This window comes from Aedes albopictus, chromosome 3 (assembly GCF_035046485.1).
Source record: "Aedes albopictus strain Foshan chromosome 3, AalbF5, whole genome shotgun sequence".
NCBI lineage: Eukaryota > Metazoa > Arthropoda > Insecta > Diptera > Culicidae > Aedes > Aedes albopictus.
In genome coordinates this window covers 287838793-287864366 of record NC_085138.1, presented here as the reverse complement: position 1 = coordinate 287864366, position 25574 = coordinate 287838793, and the positions used below count along the sequence as shown (strand labels likewise).

The following is a 25574-nucleotide window of genomic DNA, read 5'->3' as shown; positions in this document are numbered from 1 at the left end:
GAAGATATGCAAAGTTGAACATTTCATTAATTTTACCAAAAATTGGCAACGGTCTCATTCTGCTGCCAATATCTCGATAAGAATAGGAATTAGCAAACTAATATTCTAGGGTTTACTGGTCCAAGTGATCTACTTTCAACTACCGAATCTAAATCTCAAATTTAATGAAGTCAAATTTCGATTTTTGGCCACCTGAATCCCCTTAGTGCATCTGAAGCAATCATTGTCAATTAAATAAATGTAATGACACACTCGTTTTGAATATGTGCTTCAAGAGTGTATTTTATTTTAGTAGAATCATACCCATACTGATGAACTGGCAACACTGTCATATTTTATTTTCCACATTTTTTTTATTTATCACGGTCTCAAGCAGTCCTAAACTAATTGGATCTGATTTCATATAAAACAGTTTTTTTATGATTGGATTAATTACAAAAGTTCGTATGTAATACATTTTTTATAGGTAATAACCCTGCCATTTTTGGCAACTCATTCGCACACAATGTTTCAATAGATAAAACTGAAATTTAAATAAGGATCTTGCTTGATAGATTTTTAATTTTTACGATTCATTTTTATCCATTACACAAAATTGATTAACTGGCAACACTGTTATATTTTTTGCATAGTTTTCTATTTTACTTGTTCCAAATTAGGCAAAATCACAAAATTCCATAGAAGAATTCCGGTGTTTCTAAACGTTTCTTAGCAAAAAATGATAATTGAAAAAATGTAAATTCTGGAGCAACATTTGAAAAGGGCATACAAGCATTGGTAAACAATGACTTCACACGTCGCTCCTGAGCCCCCCTCAGCTTATTCACAAAAACTTAGACCGTTATCAGGTAGAGCAAACATCGATCTTTCGGATAACGGTGTTCATTTGCGTAGGCGGGCTGCTGTTATGCCCTACGAAGCGTTTTAGAAAAAAGACACAAGACCTCTTGGGCCCTTTTCAAATGTTGCTCCAGAATTATAAAAAAATACCTTTTATAAGCTTAAAATCGCTGTATAGCTGAAACGGTCCGAAAGACTTCGGGAAGTTCAGCTTTTTTGACTGGAAAATGTCTGATAAACACGATAAAATCAAAATTTTCAAAATCAAAATATACTCATTTGACGAAAAATCGATTTAAAATTTTAAAATTGGAAAATAACATACTTGGCAACGCTGCATAAAAAAAAAGGTCTGGATTCCTCGGACAATTTTCATCAAAAAACGCCGATGGTCAAAAATGTGTACATGTTATAGTTTCAAAGATATAAATTAAGGAAAGAAAGGAAAAACTTGAATTTTTCTTTTATCGGCAAATACGATGGATAATGCCACGGGCCGAGGGGTGATCCGATCAGCACCAAAATCTGGATTTTTTCTTCCTTCATTTGAACAAACAATCCATCAAAATTTCGCCCAAATCCGTGAAGGTCGATAACACACGGTGTGCACACTTGTTGTGGAATAATGTGGAATACAACCCGACCAGAAAGGAATAACAAAAATATAGCATAATTATATCAACGGTTGATATCTATATCAAGGTTTGTTATAATTTGATATAAAGCCTGTATCCGCAATAATCGGGACACAGAAATACGGCCGTAGCTCTGTAATAAATCGGTAGAATTGGCCAAAGAATTCACTGAAAACGCTTTGGTGTATGTTTATTATTTGAGCCAAATTTTACAAAAATCGATGCATTATTTTTAACTGGGGAAGAAAAACAAACAGACGTGGTTTTAAGCATTTTGTACAATCATGACAAATTTTTATTCGCACAATAGATGGTTCTTATACGCTACAGTTTAAAGTTTTGTGATGATAATTATGAAATTTCGTTATCAGTTATGATACTTATAGAGACATTTTCTTGCAAAATTTCATCAACTTTGATCAGTTGGTTTGAAAGCTACTGATGTTGATAGGAGTGAGTGTTAGTAAAAATTTTTCGTGTTTTTCATGTGCAATATTTGCCTATTCATAACTATTGAATTTCTCTGCCAATTTTCATGCAATTTTCACAGAAGGTAGTTGATTATGTGTATATTTTACTTGCAAAATTTGATGATTATTGGTCTAGTACTTTCAATAGTAGAATCGAAACAATAAAGAGTGCTAACTAATTGCTTTCTGAGGGGCTAAAATCACGTTCAGTCCCAATACACGTTTCGACTATAAAATTGTTGATAGCGCATCGATTTTTTGGAAATTTTGCGTATGCAACAAACGTAGATTGAGAGGCTTGTGTTCAAAGTTTCACCCATTTCCTTTGTCAAATTCAAAAGTTACAGCGCTGACGAGCAAAACTAGGGGCTGTACAAAATTCAATGGTGCACATTCTACTCTTTAATTGATACAACAAAAAGTACTGCTCCGATTCACATGAAATTTTGTAAGTGAAGTGAACCCATCTTAACATGTTATTAGGCCGAATTTGAGCAATTTTAATGTATCTATTGTAAAGCTACAGCTGTATTTCTGTGTCCCGATTAATGCTAGGTTCTAACAAAGTCAGTTACAAAAAAATGAATACGTGATTGATCATCATTACATCAACATTATAACAAACTCTGTAATAATTTTTAAAATGCAATGTGTAACTAATCAATCATTTTTTTTGTAGTGTTTAGTGCGTAAATTAACCGCTGTATGGCGCCATTGTGTTTAAAAAATACACAGTTGTTGATATCCTTTATTACATACCATACAGGGTGTTAGGTTCCCGAGTGCAAACTTTTTAAAGGGTGATAGAGGACCATAAATGGTGAAAAAAATTATTCTACGCATATGGTCAAATCTCAACCGTTACGTAGTTATTGAACTTCCCATGTTTATGACTCTTATTGCCTTAACTGGCTATAACTTTAAAATGGTCAAACTTATCGCAGCTTTTTTACCCTTATTCGAAAGATTATTGAATTTTCTATCAAATGGCATGTTTGAACCACTTGGTTAAGTTAAATAACTAAGTTTTCTAGAGCAAAATAGCTAAAAATAGTGTGTTTTAATTTGTTTATGCCAATTATCTTTGAAACATACGTAATGAATTAAAATTCTTTCTTTGGCAAAGTTGTGGCCCCTGTTCCATTCTACAATTTGCTCTTTGACACCAAACTTCCAACTCTTATCGTTTTCTTGCAATTTTCATTTAAATGTGCGGCACAGTGCGCAGAAAAGTGCTTACCATGGTGATTGCAAATTTATGATTTGAAATGCGACGTTTAAATCGAAATTGCAAGAAAACGATAAGAGATAGAAGTTTGATGTCAAAGAACGAATTGTAGAGTGGATCAGGGGCCACAATTTTGCCAGAGAAAGAATTTTAAATTATTACGCATTTTTCAAAGATAACACAAGTTTACAAAATAAAATGAAAGTCGTGAACTTCTGTCAACGACCAAAATTTTTGAAGCACAATTTAGTGCTGATTTCGAAACCGACCTTCAAAAAATTTTAAGTAGAACAGTTTTTGAGTTTTAGCTCAATATCGAGTTTTACAACTTTTCAAAATATGTAATTTACTAAAGTTCAAATATATTGCGTTTTATTCAACCATTTTTAAATCATTTTTCATCAATTGAAAGCTGAATACAATACCATTTGATCATCTGAATACAGGTTTTGCGTCAGATTGATCGAATTCAAGATATTGGCGAGCTTTAGGGACGATCTTCTTAAATTTTAGCCAAATTCCCAATTTTTTTTGAAGAAATGTATTTTTTTTCAATAAGAAAAAACCATCTTAAAAATTCTTTCTCGACGTTTAGTTGACATATCATATGTAGGCGAGTTACAGTAAAAATTTCAGCTCAATCGAAGCATTGATTACGGAGAATCAGATGTTTGAAGTGAGCGACTTTGCTTAAAAATAGAACAAAAATCGATTTCAAATCATCAACCTTGTATGGAAAGTCGAAAAAATTTCCGCTCTACTGTAATTTTTTTCTTTCGCGTTTTCGAACTCAGGGCATGATTCTACACCAAAAATGATCATCAGCTTACCGAGTTCAAAAATGCTGTAAACTAGTGTAATTGACAAAAAAAAAATTAAAACACAGCACTTTTGAGCTATTTGGTCAAGAAAACTTAGTTATTTAACTAAACCAATCGGTTCAAAGATGCCATTTGATAGAAAACTCGATAATATTTCGAATAAGGGTAAAAAAAACTGCGATAAGTTTGACCATTTTAAAGTTATAGCCAGTTAAGGCAATAAGAGTCAAAAACATGGGGAGTTCAATAACTACGTAACGGTTGAGATTTGACCATATGCGTTGAACATTTTTTTTCACCATTTATGGTCCTCTATCACCCTTTAAAAAGTTTGCACTCAGGAACCTAACACCCTGTATATGAACTACCAAAAAAGCTCATGTCTTCATCAAATTTGTACAGAAAGCTTAAAATGAGGTAGGCAACTCCACCATTACCGAAGTTGTCGAGAAGTCCTTGGCTTTCAAGTAGAAAATGTTATATGTAATTGAACCACGGCGTTTACATTTGTTTTCAGGATTTTGTTCATGTCTTACAGGTTGTCTGTTTACTACGGATGGCCACGGACCACGGAGTACTTTCAGGGAATATTTCTAGAGATATTAAAAGTATTTCTCTTTAGGTCTTCTAGGGAGCTCACTAGAAGTTCTTCCAGAGATCTCTCCGAGAGTTTTCTCAACGATTCCTACGTGAATTCTTACTGACGATCGTCCAGTCAAATATTCAAATATTTCTCCAAAAATTCTTAAAGAGATTTCCCCTAGAGTTCCTCTGGAAATCGTGGTTGGAGAATTCTTCAGCAACTTCTCCAAGGATTTCTTAAGAAAAGCTTCCGATGATTCCTACCAAAAATGACTCTTAAGATTCCTACTGTAATAGTAATTCCTCCAAGGAATTCCTCTACATATTCTTTCCAATAATTTTCAAAGGATTCCTCCAGGAATTTCTGCAAAAAATCCATAAGAAATTCCTCCACGTATTCTTCCGGGTAATCCTCTAAGGAATTCTTCAACAATTCCTCCATGATTTTTTCCATGACCTCCTCTTTAAATTCTTTAAAGAAATTTGCCCCAAGGATTTGTTGAAAGATTATTTCATATACATGTTGGGATCCCAAGTAAGCCACTCCTATGAACCATCATCTCTGATCATAGAACATGAAAACATATTTCAATTCACCAATTATATTTCACCGACCAGATCACGTCGGCTTTGATCTGTCGGAGCTCTCAACTTAAACTACTAATATGAATTTAATTGTACAGTGTACAAATCATTCGTGATAGGGATTTTAATTCCAACATACATTTGCTCCCTTGAGAATTTCTTCAGAGACTCCAAAAGGGAGATTCTTTAAGACATTCTTAGCAAATTACTTCAGCCTATGCATCACAAATTCCTTAAAGGATTTTTCATCAGGGAAAATCCATCAGAAATTCCGAAGGATCTCAGTAATTAATTATGTTCTAGTTTTAAAGTTAAACTTTTCAATCCAATTACAATTTCTTCGAAATTTCTTAATATGTGGTCAATTAACTACAGCTTTTTTCCGCATAGATAATCTGTGAGCATATCTGCTGATCGAAATAGTTATATACTACCAAATGAAGTGTGGTTGTTTTATTGGAGTTAATAAAATATTTACTTCAACAGCGAAACGAAGTGTTTTGATATCCCTTTGGACTTCCTGAACGCTCTGTGTTCGAAAATAAATTACTTCAAGTATTTATCGAAAGGTTTCTTTACAAATTTTATCGACAATTACACCAATGACTCATTATGGAAATGCTTTTTCCTATCCTTTTAAAAATTCATTCATAAATTCCTCCAAGGGAATATTCCTGCATGAATTTGCGGTGGATATTCCTACCGAAACATTATACTTTTTTTTTTCTATCTGTATTAACGAGATTTTTAGCCCTAGGCTAGTTCATCTCGGGACCCACGCTTTACTTCCCTTCCGAAGGAAGAACTCACATTTTGCGAGTTTGTCGGGAGTGGGATTCGATCCCAGGTCCTCGGCGAACATTATACTACTGAATAACTTTGCAGAAGGAATATCATTAAATAATAATGAAACAAAACATGCCAAAAAACGCTTTGAACATATAAATAAACGCTGGCGCAACTAGTGCTTAGTTCCACACTTTTCACTATTTGAAAGTCATTAGCTATCTGTTCAACTCAGTTAATAACATGAAGATATAATTGCTATCAACTGTATTAAGAACAGCTTCGTGTGACGTCCATTTGCGTAGGTACAGCGATGTGGGTTCCCGCTCCGAAGTAGTGAACGCTGGCTCTAGTGCACAACAAGCGCACACGACATTGAAGCTGAGGGCAGGCTTGTCCCGCACTGAACGCATAAAATTTCTGCTCTTTGAATTTACACCACATTAGTGATCATAAACTTCCAATGTTTATTGCTTGACCAATAGAAGGATATTTGAATATCCTAAATGTCATTTCGAACTGTCAAAAAACCGCACCGTAGTGCCGCGCTGGCGTGCGCAAAGAGAATTACACTTGAGTGCGCGCACTCTAGTGTATTTCACTTTGATCGCTCCGTGCGGCTCTGCGGTGCGGTTTTTTGACAGTTCGAAATGACATTTAGGATATTCAAATATCCTTCTATTGGTTAAGCAATAAACATTGAAAGTTTATGATCACTAAGGTGGTGTAAATTCAAAGAGCAGAATTTTTTGCGTTCAGTGCGGGACAAGCCTGGCTGAGGGACTAAATGGGCTGTAGTAACGTGCATGGAGACGTCCTAACTGGATATGGTGACGTCATACTTTCCCTCTCTGGTATGTTGGATCAGCGAGTCTATTTATAGAGGAGCTACCAATATGAAGAACCATTTCAGCATATATCGCCCCTCACTTCAAGTGCTGCGATGGCCTCACTGGTAAACACGACGAGCTCCTGTTCTAGGTTCTAGCCGTCCTAGGTTCGAATCCCTGGGTTTTATGATAGTATACAGTGGAGAAGTTTTTTGATGCCAGTAACTTTTTACTAAAAATAAAATGTCACTTTAAAAATTGGTTAAAAAATGAGTAAGTTTTTACACTACTTAATTTTTACCCAATATATTTATAACTGCTTTATAACAACATGTGACATAATTTGATTTTCTTTGCTTGATTTTTTATATCTCCTTTTGTTATAAGCTTGTAATAATTGTATCAAGACCTGTTATAATTATGTTATGGCTAGAGCAATTTTAGTTATAATTTTTGTTATTTTAACACTTAACCGGCGAATTATATAACTCATTCTGTTATGAAAAATCTTTGAAATAAATAACTTAATCGGCTATAATTTTGTTATGCCTTTCTGATCGGGAATGCATTGAGTATTGTATTCTAAGTATATTAGTAAGAATGCATTGACTTATAAGAGTAGCAATTCAGAGCGTGATTTTGTAATGGGCTTTGGGGAATTTGCCTTCTGCTGTCTTCTCTTCCATCTTGCGATCACCTCACATTCGGCCATCAAACTACCTTCCAAAGTCACCTGAATATTTCGGAACGATGCCTTTGAACGCGTTGAGCTTTTCACAAATTCAGTTGTATTTTGTTAAAGTTCTTACACTTATTGTGCTAGACTTTCGCGAACTTTTTCGTTAGTTAGTCCTCTCACAAAGTCAATGGCATTTTAGAATGTTTAATTAATAGTTAAAATAGAATTCAGTTATTGATTTTATTTATACATAAACTTTTTTTTATCTTTATTTAAGAGTTTTCAGCTTGAGAGCTGGTTCGCCTCCTAGCTATACATAAACTTACGATCAATGTTAAATCATTCCTATGTTGGCTCTTACTGATAATACTACTTTTTTCTAGCCCACAAAAGGAACACCCTCCAACGTCTACCACAACATCACCATTTACATTATTCCATCACCATCCAAATAGTGCGAGATGCCCTCAGGGCTCACATTGGAAATAAATCTTGCCGCACCTGAAAACTTTGCCGCTGCTGGCTGATGTGGGGTTCTGCCGCGACCGCGCGACTGCTATGGATGCTCCGACTGACATAAATCACCGCAAGCTCGCGATCTTCAGGCGATCACTTCATGTCCAGCAAGCAGGTAAAGGTACTGTCCGTGTCTCGCGCCAAACAACCTACGTCATCATTTACGAAGCTGTATGCATTTCCCCTCCATGGCACGATCAGAACCGAACGATCACTTCTGGAGCTGGAGGGGAGAAACTCACCTCAAGCACGAGTGCAAATTCACCACGATCACTCATACATCCGTAGGCTACCACTACACTCGGGCATGCAGCCAATCACAAGCGTAGCCTCACCGGTGGGAGGAGTTTGTTCCGCGCGTGTGTGAGTGCCTCACCAACACACAGACCAAGCAACCCTCACCCACACATCGATGCGCGCTATCACATCACTTCGCTGTATTGGTGATCGCGTTCCGTCAGCCGAAACACTTGTTTTCACGATCTTCGCGCAAGGCAAAAAAAGGGTTCGTCGCTGGATGGACGGAAGGTTTGCGGATCTTTTGTTGTTTATCCTCGCGTGCTGAAAAGTGCAGAAAAGATGACGTGAATCGTGATCAACGATGCGGCTTTTGTTTTAATTACATGCTACCAGTTCCAGTCGTCGTCGTCGTCCCCGTTGTAAGGTGTGTACGACTGGACGCCGGAACAACGCTAGGCCTCTCGGGATGCCTGAAAGGTGTGATGAATGCTACATTGAGGCAGAATGCTAAATTTACTTGAGGAATGATGTTCCACAAATGGAATGAAGATATCCAGCGGGTGCGAGCGGCTGACGATCATTATTCGGTTTGCATGCCGTATAGGTACTAGGCGATCACCAGCACCGATCCGCACTTGGTTGGATAAGGATCGGGACGCACGGGGGGAATGATGCACTTGCGCGCGATGAGTTGACGGTCATAATGAGAGTGAAGAATTATGTAATTACAGTGATTGAGTGTGAAGAAGAATTTTGCTGGGCGTAACGTTTTGAGAGCTTTTTCGATTCGTTTGTTGATCCGCCCGACGCAACACCCTGGCTTTGGTTGGCTTGGCGTATAAACGGTTCCGTGCCTTAATGCTAATGATGAAATAGTTAAATAGATGATCGTTATCACGCAAATTAGCCTCTTTAAAGTGTGTGCTTGTGCAAGCAAGAGATTGACGGGTACGCAGTCAGTAGTTTGTAATTATGATTGTTACAAATGTACTTTATTTGTAGTTGCATGCAAGATAAGAGATAAAGCATTTAACTGGACAAATAGCCATTTAATGGAATGTGCGGACTGTGCATTCTGATGCGCGTTTTTATTATTATTATTCTTACTACTTGACATTAGTAAGGAACATTAGAGGCTTCAGTATGTTGAACACCTTATCTTGTTTCGCCATACATGATTTTCTGGGGATCGCTACTGTGGTACAATTAATTTTCAAAAAAACTCTAGTATGGGGCTGTCCATTTATTACGTAAGGGAGTTTTTACCGTTTTTCGACACCCCCACCCCCCCTTGTAAGATTTTTTGTATGAAAGCCCAAATATTTTTGTATGACGTGTAAGATTTCTCAAACCCCCCCTCACCCCATAAACCCTTACGTAATTAATGGACAGCCCCTATCTTGTTCATTCTCAACTAATGAGATTTTCTATAATTGGTTAATCCACGAATCTTAAAACTAGACTTCTGAAACAGTAAAAACTGGATAACGCGTAGTAAGACCTTATTGAGGATATTAGCATCTTTCAAACAACTCGCATGCCTATCCGTATCCCTGGAACGTGCTTACCAATCACCTCGGAAGCACTGATAATGACGCATTATACGCATAAGCTGGAAAGCGAGGACGACGGACACTACGACAAGATCATCAAAGAAGATTTGGAAGTTCAGGTAGGTCAGGCGAAGGAATTAGGACTGACGAAAGAATAGTTGAGCGCTCATCGTCTCACTACCTTAAAAACATGGAGATCACTATAGCAAACGGAATCACAAATTGACCACGTTCTGATTGATGAGCGATGACACTTGCTCGAAATTATCAACGTCTTGGCGGTAACCTGATGATGATGATCAAGCTGCACCTAAACCTCTCCGTCGTCAACAATGTATTGTACCAACGCCCGCTATCTAGCGACTGAAGCATCTGGTTGTCACCTCAGCATACACGGAGAATCTCGAGGCTAGAGTACAGTAACAGCAGCCATCAATGAAACGCACAGCCGAGAGCAGCATCTGGAAAGTACTGGAAAGGAAACTATGGAACGAATGGTTCGACGAGGAGTGCCGGACGATTTTGAAGAAGAAGATCGCAGCGCGGGCGGTAATTCTGCAGCAAGAAATCCGGCAGAACGTGAAATGTTACAAACAGAAGCGGAAACAGCAGACCCGTCTCTTTCGGGAGAAAATGCACCGCCTGGAAGAAGCGAAGAGCGAAGAAATGGAACTAGTGTTGTGCCGGCAGTTCCTTTAGTAAATTCACAACGATACGATACTAACCTACAAATGTTCCAACAATGCAAAGTGTTCCTGGCACAGCGTCTGTTTGACTAATAAGGCGGGTTGTCAAAACTGTGGAAGTCCACCTACGCGTTTCAAAATGCAAATTCAATCCGAATCTAACCAGACCTCATGACTTTTGGATCTCGCTCACATAAACACAATTCAAAAGGAGTTTAAACTGAGTGTATGTATTGTTACGAATTTTGTATTAAGTTGGGTTAAAGGTCCTTAGGTTTGCGCAAACGTAACTTTTTATATTGGAAGAAATGTCTCTTATTCATATATAACCTGGTCAGCTCTTAAGCTCGTTTCGGGTTCAAGGAAGGACGGTGTGGCTGGTGGCGCGGCGTAGCTCTTGCCCGCCGGAGGTTCGATCATCTGGATGGAAGTTGTGACCGACAGTCGTCGTGGTGTGGCACAGCTCTGGTTCGCCGGATTCTCGATTACCGAGATAGAGGGCGTAGTCGATAATCGTTGGAAGCCAGATACGGATAGTAGTGATTCGCCGATTTGACTTCGCGAGGTTCATCGCTGACTCCGCTTTTTGGGTGCGTAATGAACCTCCTGTGCACTGTGCAGGGCCGTCTTTCCCTGGTGGGTAGCTCGTGGAATGTGCGGCAATGGCCGTTGACAAGGGCAGCGCAGGGCGCACTTGGAGTACCGCTTGGTCGGGTCCTAGACGACGACCTTCGTTCAAAGGATTTACCTTTACACACAACACTTGTAGAAAACCGGGCCACAGAAACGAATACTAATGTGAAATTACCTGATTATAAAACAGTCCACTGCAACTCAGAATCAGAGCTTCTATTGCTTTCTTAGAGAAATAACGTTGCTAGTACAGTGACCCCATAATTTATGAATCGGCAAAAATGACCGCAGTTTATGGATCACTCATTTGATCAACATGGTGATTCATAAATAGTGTACAAAATTAAGGTGATTCATCGGTGTGGGGTCACTGTACAATCTAATTTTTGACTTTTTCACTTCTGTTCGACCTCCTTTAGCGATCATCGAAACTAAAGAGGCTTGTTACTATCGATCTTTCAATAAAGAAACTTCACTGAGAATCAATTTTGTCATTCAAATAACTGTCAACTGATTAACCGATGATGCTTCTGACCAACTGATGAGGCTCGAATGTGATGACTAGTTTATTTATGATTAAATAAAAACTATATACACTCTCGATCAAAAGTTTGGGGTCACCCCCTTAAAAACATGTCAATTTTTTAGGCCCTTATCTCCACAAATTTGCGTCCGATTTCAAAATCCTAGGTCTCATTTAAAAGATAATAAGTCATAGTAATTTTGAACATGGTTTAGGAGAAAGTTTTTCAAAAAATTTTGTATGTAAACTTAACCCTTGGCAACTTTGGGTTAAGTTTACATACAACAATTTTTGAAAATTTTCTAAAAAAATAATATAAACTTACGACAGTGTCGCTGGAAATTGGGTCGACCAAATTTTAAGATGAGAGCGGTAATATATCCTATTTTCTATTAGCTTTCAACTGCTTTTTACAGAACTTAGCTAAAAAATCTAGAAAAAAAGTTATTAAGTAAATTAATTCTTGATGTCATCGACCAAAAGTTTGGGGTCACCCCTCAAAATGCTGTATCGGCCAAAAGTTTGGGGTCACTATCGAAAAACATGGAAAATTGATATGTTGATATCTTTGTCATCTTTCATCCAATTTTAATTCTTCTTGGCTTATTTGAAACACACTTACTGCATAGACATTGAACCACACATATTTGTAGAAATTTACATACTAAAACTTAACGTTCATTCATTTCATTTATTTAGTTAACATCAAATTCATGATAATACTGAATCAACAATTTGCCGCCATAATACTCGATTTGCTGCTGCAGCTCTCCAACGTCGGTCACGCCCAACACTCGCCAGATCACGCTCCACCTGGTCCGCCCATCGTGCTCTCGAAGACTGGCGCTCGAGCCTAGCTATTTAGCACTGTAGTTGGAGGAAATGCCAATGCAGAACCCGTAGCTTCCGGGAAGGTAAGCCCAGCTCCCTGGGTTAGTGGGTTGGTGTCAGGCCCTGCGAGCCAACCGTAAAAAAGACTAGCACCGGAAAATCAACAAGAGAAGAATGCGAACCGATACCAATGGCGACGACCACAGCGACGAAAAGGGACTTGCGATTGGAAGCTCGGTACATGGAACTGCAGATCTCTCAAAACTTAACGTAAAGTTGCTTAATTTTTTTAAATGTGGTGAAATGTGTAAACTTTACATAACATTTTTATATACAAAAATCGTTAAATACGTTAAGTTAAAGACATCAAACATAAATTTAGTTAATTATCTTTGAAATGAGCCAAAAAGAATTACAATTGAACTATAGATGACGAAGATATCACCAAAATCACTTTTCCATGTTTTACGATAGTAACCCCAAACTTTTGGCCGATACATCATATTGAGGGGTGACCCCAAACTTTTGGTCGATGACATGAAGAGTTAATTTACTTAATTACTTTTTGCCTAGATTTTTTAGCCAAGTTCGGTTGAAAGCAGTTGAAAGCTAATAGAAAATAGGTTATATTACCGCGCTCATCTTAAAATTTTGTCGACCCAATTTCCAGCGACACTGCCGTAAGTTTATATTCATTTTTTTTTTAAATTTGTCAACTTTGAGTTAAGTTTACATACAAATATTTTTGAAAAAGTTATTTTTAAATCATGTTCAAAGTTTATTTGACTTATTATCTTTTAAATGAAACCTAGGTTTTTGAAATCGGGCGCAAATTGGCGGAGATATGGGCCTAAAATAATGACATGTTTTTTAGGGGGTGACCCCAAACTTTTGATCGGGAGTGTATATACCTGTATCCACGGTACCTTAATTTCGTTTTCTAATATTTTCAGCATTCTGGCAGTACCCTTAAAGATAATGCGTATTTTATGTGGTTTTGATTCGATTTTATTTACAAGATACATTAGTCGTTCATATATAAAAAAGGGGATGACACGTCTTGGATTTGGCAAGTTTTCGATGCCAGCTGCAGACGTCGCGATGTAGTTCTAATGAATACATTATAGAAATGTAATCTGTTGTTGGACGCTGCATTACGAGCATTCAACAACATCAGGTAGATCTAAGATTGTTAGTAGAATTTGGTATCGTGTTTCGTTATCGTGTAGTTTTATTGGTCTAAAAGCTTAACTTTACGATGTACGGTGATCCGTATGGCCTCAGCTCGACGATCCACTGTATTTCGACCTGCAAGCAATATCAGAATTGTTAATCAATCAAACGGGGTTTACCTATATTTTAATACAATATTTACACTCCTATTCGAACTGCTTATATGGCTGTGCCCATGGAAATCTCGAAAAGGCTACGTAAAGAGCTGCGATTTATGATATGTATTTGGCACGTATAAGATTTGATCTGCCTACAAGAAACAGGCTATCTTGTAACGGTTTCTGTTACAATGGATGCGAACACGTCTTGACGCGGTAAAAGTTCGGTTGGATTGAATTTCTATTCTACACCCACCGCATGGGTCGGGTTGACAGCTGTGGAGAGAATCCGAGGGGTGCGCTGATGCGGAGCTAGGTGCATTGCATCTCCACATATCCTTCACAACATTACTTCCCTCCTCTACTCTAATTGGTTGGAAGCATGGTTGGAAGCTGTTAAAAAAAACTTCCTTTTTAACAATGAAATGAATGTATATTGAAAAATTGTTCTGTGTATTCTTTCGCTATATTTTAACAGGCTTAGACATACATCATTGAATATTACCATTCGATTTGTTTATGGTCAATTCTCTTTTCAAGTGAATGCATACATTTCTGTATGATAATTCGCATCATTTATCCAACTATGCTCAAGTCCGCTTTATTTTCATTTATACTGCCATCATTTATCAAATTTTATATAGGGTGACAATGAGTATTATCGGCAGGTTTGTTCTCTTCGTCATGGGGGGTTTTTGTCAGCCAAATTGCCTGAAACTTGGTCATATAATTCAGCTTAGTTTGGAAGGATTTGAGACCAACTCTGAGTTTGATAGGTTTCAAAAAAACCCCAAAGACGAAGAGAACAAAACGGCCAAGAATAGGTAACTTCCCCTATTCTTTTTTTTCACTTTCGTGCTTTTGTTTTGCTGCACATACATTTTTGTATGTAGAGACTACAGCATGGTAATTCTAGCTGGCGATGTGCTACGAGATTCATCGCAGAAGGCTTTGTTTACAAGAAACGTCAGAGAAAAAATGAACAGGATTTCAGTTCTTCAACGAACGTTAAGCAGTGAAGACAGAAGAAAATGAACAGCATCGACAACGTCCGGTATTTCTATGAAGAATGAAGTCTCGAAAAGGACTTTGGAGAACCTCCGGTCACAACATTGGCGTAGTTGAGTCTCCCATCAGTGGATTTCTTTTGAATAGAAAAATACAGAAGTTTTGAGGACGAAGATTAGAAGTAATTATTCACTCTGAAAAACGGTAGGCTTTAATTGTAGCTTATGATGTTGTCCTGTTACCAAATACTCTGGTCGCTAATAGATAATGCAGATACCCTTGAAATGAACTCCGATAGAGAAGGCGGAGATTCATAGATAAAATAGGACTCTGATTGAGAAGGCAGAGGTCCTAAACATGGATTCCGATAGAGAAGGCGGATATTCATATAGTGTGAATTGGGCTCTGATGGAAAAGGCAGAGTTACCTTTTTAGTTGGACTCCGATAGAGAAGGCGAAGTTCCATAGATACAGAAGGGCTCAGATTGAAAAGGCAGAGACGCTAAAGATGAACTCCGATAGAGAAGGCGGAAATTCATATAAATATTATTGGGCTCTAATGTAAAAGGCAGAGTACATTTTAGTGGGACTCTGATAGAGAAGGCGGAGTTCCCTTTGACGATAGGAAGTGTGAGGACTTTTATCGGTTGGGAGAGAGTTTCCAACTAAATACCAAACCAATATAATAGGATACGTAAGTGTGAGAAAAAAAGAAAGTATTCTGCTTCTGGATCAGCAATATTGAAAGTGATTGAATGTCTGTCTGAGATGTTTGGGGGCGATGAGTGTCCCAGCTATAAAAAGGAAGGATCTGGTTAATATTGGATTTGTATTGGATTGAGATTGGATTTAGTTTGGATTAAGATGAGATTTGGAATGGTATCGGATTGGATTTGATTTAGATTGCATTTGACTCAAATTTGGATTGAATTAAAGTAAAGTTGGATTGGATTTGTATTGAATTTGAATTGGATTGGTTTTGAATTGGACTGGATTTTAAATGTGCTTCGATTGGATTTGTAATGGATTTCAATAGGATTTGGATATAATTTATATTGGATTTGGATCGGATCTTGTTTGGGTTTGGATTAGATTTTGATTGCATTTGGTTTGGATTCGGATTGAATTCAGATTGGATTTGTATTGAAATTTGATTGGAATTGGAATGGACTTGCATTGGATTTGTATTAAACTTGCATTGGATTTAGATTACATATACTAGGATTGAATTGAATTGGATTCGGATTGGATTTAGATTGGATTTGGATTGAACTGGATCGGATTGGATTTGGATTGAATTTGTATTGAATTTGTCTTGCATTATTGGATTTGGATTGGATTCAGATTATATGTGAATTGAATTTGTACTGAATTTGGACTGGATTTGAAATGTATTTGAATTGGATTTGGATTTATTTTTGATTTTGACCGAATCGAGTGTAGATTTGGAATATATTTGGATTGGATTTGGATTGAATTCGAAATGGATTTGAAATGGATTTGAATTGAATTTATATTGAATTTGGATTAGATGTTGATTGGTTTGGACTGGATTCGGATTTAATTGGACTTGATTGAATTGTGTTTTGTTTAAATTTAGATTGAACTTGGATTTGTTTTGAATTGTATTTTGATTATATTTGGATTAGTATACATTTGGAATGGATTTGCATTAGAAATTTGGATTAGGATTAAACAGAAAAGTGTACATATTTCTGGTTATTCCATACAAGAAGTCATATTCCGTAAGGTAAATTGGGATTTCAGTGTCGCCTCATCCATTCATGGAAACTGTAAGAAACCATAGCCGATAGGTACCTTTTTTGCACTTTATTTATTAAGTACTCCGCCTTCTCTATCGGAGATTTATGCTTATAAGGGTATTCTGCTTATTTTATCAGAAACTTTTGTTTCGGTCGCTGGTATTCCGCCTTCTCAATTTGTTACCTGTTTCATAAGATCTCTGCCTTCTCAATCAGAGTCCATGATATTTTGTTTGGATACTCCGCCTTCTCTATCGGAGTTCCTTTTGAGGGTGCTCTGCCTTCTCTATCAGAGCCCTGCAGAAATTGTGTAACTCCGCCTTCTCTATCGGAGTCCACTTCAGGATTAGCTGATTCTCTTTCAGAGTACAGTATCAATTTCAGATATCATCCGTACAGTATCAATTTCAGATATCATCCGCAAACCTTTTTAAAATTTACCATTTATTCTTGAGCGCTTCTAATAATTCAATGATCCAGAAATTCAACATCTTGAGGCATCAAACTCCGGTTGTTTGGAGGCTCGACTGCACCATTGTTGTGACCGGAGGTGCCATTCTTGATCATCAGTGCGCTCTTCATTTCAGTTATTCACTGCTCAACATTCGTCAAACGACTGATTTTCCTTCTTTTCCATCATCCTGATTTTCACTACAGCATGGTGATCTTAGGTGGCGATGAGCTACGGGAACCATCATGGAAGGCATTGATTATGGACAAATGTCAGACAAATGAAAATGCATTTCAGTTCTTCAACGAACGTAAAACAGTGAAGACATACGAAAGCGAAAAGCTGCCACAACGTCCGGTATTCCAATGAAGAACGAAGACTGGAAGAGGAGCTTCGAGAACCTCCGGTCACAACATTGGCGTAGTTGTGTCTCCTACAAGTGGAATTCGATTGGATAGAAAAATATAGAAGTTTTGAAGACGAATATTTGAAGTAATTATTCACTCTGAAATACGGTATGCTTTAATTGTAATTGATGTTGTTCTGTTGCCAAACACTCTGGGCTCTGATAGATAATGCAGAGACCCTTGAAATGAACTCCGATAGAGAAGGCGGAGATTCATAGATAAAATAGGGCTCTGATTGAGAAGGCGGAGACTCTATAGATGGACTCCGATAGAGAAGGCGGAGATTCATATAAAAAGAATTGGGCTCTGATGGAAAAGGCAGAGTTACTGTAGGACTACGATAGAGAAGTTCCTTTAGAACAAATGAAAGGAGGCAGAAGAATAACCTAATTAACAGAATTTGGAAGTGTGAGGACTTCCACCGGTTGAAAAGGAGAGTTCTGCTTCTGAATCAGCACTATTGGAAGTGATTGAATGTCTGATGTTCGGGGAAGGTAATTGCCAGCAGTTAAAACAAAAAAACTCAGGTTTGGTTTTGTATTTCAATTAGATTGGAATTCATCTGAATTTGATTTTTCCCTAACCCGTTGTTGGGGAAATTGAGTCATGGCGTCCAATCAACTGAACGGGAGTGACAAGATTTTTTATTAAATATGAGTTAAACTTTGATGTGATTAAGATTGGCTGTGTATTGAATAATGATTAAAATTGGATGTTTTCTGGATTGAATTTGGATTGGATCTGTATTGGATTTGGATTGGATTTGATTTGGACTGGATCTGGATTGGATTTGGATTGGATTTGGATTGAATCTGGATTGGATTGGCTTTGGATTTGATTTGGACTTGATTTGGATTGAAATTGTATTGGATTTGGATAGGATTTGGATAGGATTTGGATTGGATTTGATTTGGACTGGATCTGGATTGGATTTGGATTGGATTTGGATTAGATTTGTATTGGATTTGGACTGGATTTAGATAGGATTTGGATGGGATTTGCATTGGATTTTGATTGGATCTGGATTTGATTTGGATTGGATTTGAATCAGTATTGGATTTGGATTGGACCTGGATTGGATTTGATTTGGATTAGATTGGATTGGATTTGAATTGGATTTCATTTGGACTGGATTTGGATGAGGATTGGATTTGGATTGGATTTGAATTGGATTTGGATTGGATCTGGATTGGATTGGATTTGTATTGGACTTGGATTGGATTTTGATTGGATTTAAATTGGACTTGGATTGAGTTTGGATTGGAATTGGACTGAAGTTAGATTGGATTTGGTTTGGATTTGTATTGGATTTGTATTGGATTTGGATTGAATTTGGATTGAATCTGGATTGGATCGGCTTTGGATTTGATTTGGACTTGATTTGGATTGGAATTGTATTGGGTTTGGATTTGATGAGGATTGGATTTGGATTGGACCTGGATTGGATTTGGGTTTGATCTGGATTGGATTTGGATTAAATTGGATTGGAATTGAATTGGATTTGATTTGGACTGGATCTGGATGAGGATTGGATTTGGATAGGATTTGGATTGGACCTGGATTGGGTTTGAATTGGATTTCATTTGGACTGGATCTGGATGAGGATTGGATTTGGATTGGATTTGGATTGGATTGGATTTGAATTGGATTTGGATTCTGGATTGGATTGGACTTGGATTGGATTTTGATTGGATTTAAATTGGACTTGGGTTGGATTTGGATTGAATTTAGATTGGATTTGGTTTGGTTTTTTATTTGGATTAGATTTTTAATGGATCTGGATTGGATTTGCATTTGATTTGGACTTGATTTGGATTGGTTGTGTATTGGGTTTAGATTGGACGAGGATTGGATTGGATTTGGAATGGATTAGGATTGGATATGGATTGGATTTGGATAATATTTTATTACGATGTGTTTGTCTTCATTCCGTGTCGTCGGGGAGCGTTCGAGACTCTTAAACCCTGAAGGAATGTAATATGAGATTACAAGTACCATTTTCTGTCAGTTTTGTGACAGATATTGCAAGAGATAGACGTAAAAAATAAAATTTGAAAAAAAAGAACGGAAAAATCGATTTATCTAATCCGGACTGCCTTCTGAATCCCTAATTTCGCGGACTCCAGGGCTTCCATTTTGTGTCCCTTGATCAGCTTCGACTCGACCGTTTCTCCAGTTCTCTTTTCTCCTGGACACGTTGGTTTTGCTTCTGATCTGCGTCGCTTCAGTTCGACCGATTCTCAACTTGTCTGCTTTTCTTCTTCCTTGCTGACACGTCGTTGCTGCTTCAGAATCGTTGAAAGACTGATCATTTTTCCAAGTTTCAAAGCATACTTAGTTTAATGACGATTTTCAAGGGTTTCTTTGTCATATTAATTTACACAAAGCATGTTCACGATTATTTATTGAGAGTCATTTATTCATTTAACAATGTACAACTATTTATTAATATCCTTACTCTATCCATCACAACATTACTCTCCTTCTCTACTCTTACTCAAAAATAGTATACAAAAACATGTCTTTAAATCTATCAGGTTTAACCCGAGCAGAAGAAAACAACAGTCGCATAACAAAATGCGTTATTTTGGCAAAATAACTGAATAATGAAATCAGTTATTTTAATGTTATTAACATAACATATTCTGTTATAAACTTGCGTGTCATAAGCGGCAAAATAACATATATCATAACAAAAAAATGTTCCTGAAAGACCAATTTAATAACATGTTTTGTTTGTGTCAATAACAACTTAATAACAATGAATTTAGAAAATATTTCAATAACAAATTTTGATCTTCAAAAGTTATTGATAACAAATCAAAAGCAAAATATTTTGGATAGAGTTATCCTTATTGCGAATTATAAAATATGAGTCTAACTATTTCCGAGGAACTACTAATCCACCAACATTCTGAGATTTTCTATGGCATGGATACGACTATATGTAACTGGATACAAAAAATAATGAAAAAAATAAGATATAATTTTCGAAGTGTTCATAAAATAATAAGCTAACAAGATTAATAATTAGAATTATTAGGTAATATGTACGGAATGCTGTAAAGAACGTAAATCTTCAATGTTGTAGTTACAATTTAAAAACTAGTTATTGTTGTGATATTGTTTATCAAATATTTATACACTCTCAATGTCACAATAATAACTTAGTTTTCTCCATAACAAAACATGTTATTTAAATAATGTTTAATAGGTGCCTATCAATAGCTGGATAATAACAAAATAAGATTGTCCAACAAAACATGTTACGGAAAAGTAATTCCTTGATAAGTTAATAATAACAAAACAAGATATAAAAACAGGTTATGTTATTTTGTAGTCATTATTTTGCTATTCTCTTCTGCTCGGGAACTATCTCTCTTCTGGGTCTTACTTCGCAAGCTGCTGGTGAATTATCCTTATTTGTATGGTTATTAATTGTCTCAATGTTGCTGTCACTTCTATTCCCTGTCATGGTTTCCTGTACCAACGTACTATCATCTTTATCATCGAATACCTTTTTAACATCTTGAACATTTCTACAAAATTGAACTCCACGATTGCTTCTGATTACTACTTTTGGGCCTTCTCTTGCAATAACAGTGTATCTTTCCGCACCAAATGTTGGATCTGTTTTTTGTTTCTTATGCTGAGCTTGTAACATATCATCGCCCACCACAATGTTTGATTCTTTCGCACCTCTTCTCAAATCTACGTATTGTCTAGTCTTTAATTTATAAAGGTCATCCTTTTCCCTAATTTCTGCCCTATCCATATTAGGTCGTTGTGGGCTCTCCCAAAGACAAGGAAAAGTTCCTCTGAACTTCCACCCAACCAAAAGTTCGAACGGCGTAACACCCAAATTTGAAACTGGTCGCACCTTGTTGTGTATGTGCACGTACTTGTTTAGTGCAGATTTCCAATTGACGTTGTCCAGTTTTGCTCCAATCAAAGCTTCTTCCCGAGCAGAAGGGAATAACAACAGCATAAGGAGCTGTGTTATTTGGGCAAAATAACTGAATAATAAAATCGGAGAGCAGAATTTGCTATGATATCAAACTCGTTACTAAATAAGTTATAATACTTAGGCCGATGCAAATATTATTCTTTTATGTCCGACACCTCTCATCAGGTACGAGGGGGGGGGGACAAAAATAAATAAGGAACAAACAAAAAAAACTATTAAAAATTTAAGAATTATAAACACTATCGAAATAGTTATTTATGTAACGAGTTGCGTTATTCAGCTATATTCAGCTTTTAATTCATTATAAGAGATTTGAAGTCGCAATATAATCGAATTTTAGTTATTTCCATATTACCAAATACGACGAGCTTCGATCTCCACCTGTAATTCATAAACTGTTCTACTTTAATTGTTTTCGGAGCACGGTTTTCGATAGCAATTTGTGACTTTTGTTTTGTTTTTTTTAGCGCAGAAACTGAAGAATTTTTAGAATGCTGTTTAGAACTGTTGCAGAAAATTTTTGGGATATTGGAAACACTGTACAGATTATTACAACTTTTCTGGAAATTTTGTTTTAATTCCTCCGATTTTCCCTGGATTCTAGAATTATGTCGAATATTCCTTCTGGATTCTACCAGGATTCCGCCAAAAAATTTGCTATTATTACTTCTGAACTTCCTCTGATGATTCCTACAGGACTTTCACTAGAAATGTTTGCAATATTTTTTTATAAAATTCCTCTATTTATTTCACCTAGGATTCCGTCAAAAACTCCTTTTGTGTTTGTCAAGTGACTTTGTCATACAATTCTTCCAGAAATTCCAGAAACTTTTCCAAAAATTACTTCAAAAATATTCCAGAAATTTATTCGAGAGTTCTTTGACGGAATCTTTCATGGATTTTCAAAGACTCCTCTAGAAATTCCTCCAGAATCCTGCATAGAATCCCTTCAAGGATTTCTTTCCTGTGATCATTAGTCCTGAAGTTCAACTTAAAATTTCTCTGAAAATTTCTTTGAGGATTTCATCAGGAGTTTTTCCCAATGTTTCTCCAGGTGGTTTTCAAAAGATTTTGCCAAGAATTCTAAACATTGCTCAGAAGAATTACCTTCGGAATATCTAAGAAAATTGCGCCAGGAGTTCTCTTGAAGACTTCTCCAGGGATTTATCGAAAGGTTCCTCCAGAACTTCCAAGTGCTTATCCGAAAATTATTTAAGGAATTCTTAAAAGGAGTCGTTCAGAAATTTCCTTCTAACCTGAATACAAAAATGGAACAACACAAAGGGACAGGTCATAATCGTCGAATTGTTGCTGTGATTTCAAAATTTGTTACTGTTGTATTATTGCTGATAAGTTGATCAATAGTACAACAAAACATGTTATTTAAATGTAATTTAGTTAATGTATATCAATAGCGTGATTATAATAAAACGAGATTGTCCAACAAAATTTGTTATGGAAAAGCTATGCCTTGATAATTTAATAATAACAAAACAAGATATAAAAACAGGTTATGTGATTTCGTAGTTATTAACTTGGTATTCTCCTCTGCTCGGGTTTGATTCCTTTGTTTTGTCGCTCGACCGCTCCATTCGATTGAGGACTCAAGGGGATTGATTTCCTTATTCTGACTCCTTTGTTTTCCCAAGTTGAAATGAATTTCTCGCTTTGGAATGGAGGGCCGTTATCACTTTGAATGATAAGAGGTAGCCCCCATACATGAAACACTTTATTCAGCGCCTCGTTTGTTCTTTCGGCATCCATGCTGCTCATTTCAATTACATGCAAGTATCTGAAACCATGGTTAAATATCATAAAATCTAACTGATTATCAAAGCTGTATATTGTCATTAGGTTACCTTGAATAAATATCAACAATTACGAGAAATTCTCCTTGTCCAAACTCTTTAGCAGTGAAGAAATCGATTTGTAATATTTCCCATGGCCCTTGCGGCAATTGCCTGGTCGATAATGGAACCGGTGGATTCTTCCTCGACAGTTGCAAGCAAGTCATACATTTCTTCACATAGTTTTCAGCATCAGTGCTCATACTGGGCCACCAAAAATATTCACGAAGAATTCTTTTAGTAGATCCTATTCCCATATGGCCCTGGTGAGCTAATTGTAATACTCTTGGTCGTAACTGTTCCGGTATTATTATTTGATCATCTTTAAACACTAATCCTCCTAGAGAACGCAAATGGTTTGCTTGAACTTCATACCGCTGTAATCCATTTTCCCAAACTCCAGTGTTCAAAGAATATCGTACTCTTGAGAGTTCCTTATCAGATTCAGATTTTCTCTCAATCTCGTCCCATGACAAATCCATAGTTCCAGCATCCAGTTTATATAATAAATGTTTTTCGAATGAATCATCAAACGGTTCCGGTGGCTTCGTTTCCTCTACCAATCGTGACAAAGCATCAGCTATATTTGATGATCCTGGAACGCATTCTACCTCAAAAGTATAAGGTTGCAGCCTTAAAGCCCAGCTTTCTGCACGTGAAATTGCTCGCTTTCCTATTCGATGTTTACTATTGAAAATGAACTCGTTCGATACCGCGTCAGATCGAATAGTGAAATTTTTCCCAAGTAAATACATTGAAAACCGTTCCACACCCCAACCCAATGCTTCTTTTTGGGTATGTGGGTATTTCTTTTCAGCAGTCGTCAATGATTTTGATGCGCAAGCTATTATACGGGGTTTTGAGCTAGCATCAAATTGAACAAGAGCAGCACCTATAATCAAATAAGTGTAAACATATTTTTCAATAATTCAGAATATAACAAACAAATATCATTACCTAAGCCATAGGAAGAAGCATCAACGTACAGTTCGGTGTGATCTTCTTTATTAAAGTATCCCAATGTGCCAATGTGTCTCCACGCGTCATTTTTCAAGCTTTGGAATTCATTTCGAGAAATTTATCTTCACATTGTGGTTCTTTAAACGATTCAAAACCTCTGCCAAGTTTTCATCATGCTCTTTTTTAGTTCTTCCATGAATCAAGATATCATCCAAATAGTTAACTGTTCCTTTGCACCCTTTCAAAATGATCGACTGGAGTATTTCTTGAAAAATATCTGGGGCATTGCATAAGCCGAACGGTAGTCTACAATATCTATATAATCCATGACCAGCGAAAAAATTGGTCAAATGTCGAGAATCTTCGTCTAACTCAACGTGAAAATAAGCGCTAGTTAAATCAATGGTGGAAAAGTAAGTCGAGCCATGCAGTTCCATAAGAATTGATTCGAATGTTGGCATCTTGAATGGTGTTCTGTATATACACTTGTTCGGACCTCTTAGATCAATAACCAAACGAATGTCATCTTTTCCTTTGGGGACAGCCAATAAAGATGAGCAAAATGATCTGTCCATGGTTTCATTTACTTCTTCAATTATTCCTGACGAAACACAATTTTCAATTATTAACGTATTATAATTCCAAATGAGCAATGAACTGTCAATTACCTGATTCAAGTAATTCATCAATCTTTTGCTTGGCAAGATCCTTAAAAATTGGCGGTATGTGAGTATAAACATTTCGAGACGGCGGCATATCTTTGTTATATTTTAATGAAAAGGGTGGTACGTTAAATTTAGGAAATTCCTTCGATGTAGCTACTGATCTTATGTTTCGTGCATCCAATATTGAGAGTTCACATGGCCATACATCGTACGCAATCTCCTTTACAGGAATATCTAATCCAACAGCTAGTACGCTATACCTCATTGCTGTGTTAAATCCCAGTAAAGCCCTTCTTTCGTCCACCACATAAAACTTTTCCGCAAATACTGGCCTGTCCTTGGTAATATATAATTCTTCTTCCTTGCTGACACGTCGTTGCTGCTTCAGAATCGTTGAAAGACTGATCATTTTTCCAAGTTTCAAAGCATACTTAGTTTAATAACGATTTTCAAGGGTTTCTTTGTCATATTAATTTACACAAAGCATGTTCACGATTATTTATTGATAGTCATTTATTCATTTAACAATGTACAACTATTTATTAATATCCTTACTCTATCCATCACAACAAAGACCTTCGGTTACCATAGCAGAATGTCACATTGTAGAATCGGTGTCAATTCACGGGTCATCGATTAGGTAGATTCGGATGGGATTAAGAAACACGTGTGATGAACAGCTGCTACAGCTGGCTTCCAAGTGTTGAGTAGGCGTTCCGACGATGTTGATAAATATG

At 36.8% G+C, this 25574-nt stretch overlaps 1 protein-coding gene across 1 annotated transcript in view; it reads right to left on the bottom strand.

The window, feature by feature from the left end:
- Nucleotides 1-23982, bottom strand: part of LOC134290764 (uncharacterized protein K02A2.6-like) — a 36262-nt gene extending 12280 nt beyond the window's left edge. The window contains exons 1-2 of the mRNA XM_062857960.1: nt 23225-23982; nt 22918-23157 (exon numbers count right to left, since the gene is read on the bottom strand). Of these exons, the coding sequence (XP_062713944.1) occupies nt 22918-23157; nt 23225-23967 (983 nt within the window). The 5' untranslated portion in view covers nt 23968-23982. The remainder of the gene's footprint in view (nt 1-22917; nt 23158-23224) is intronic.
- Between the last annotated feature and the right edge of the window lie 1592 nt (nt 23983-25574).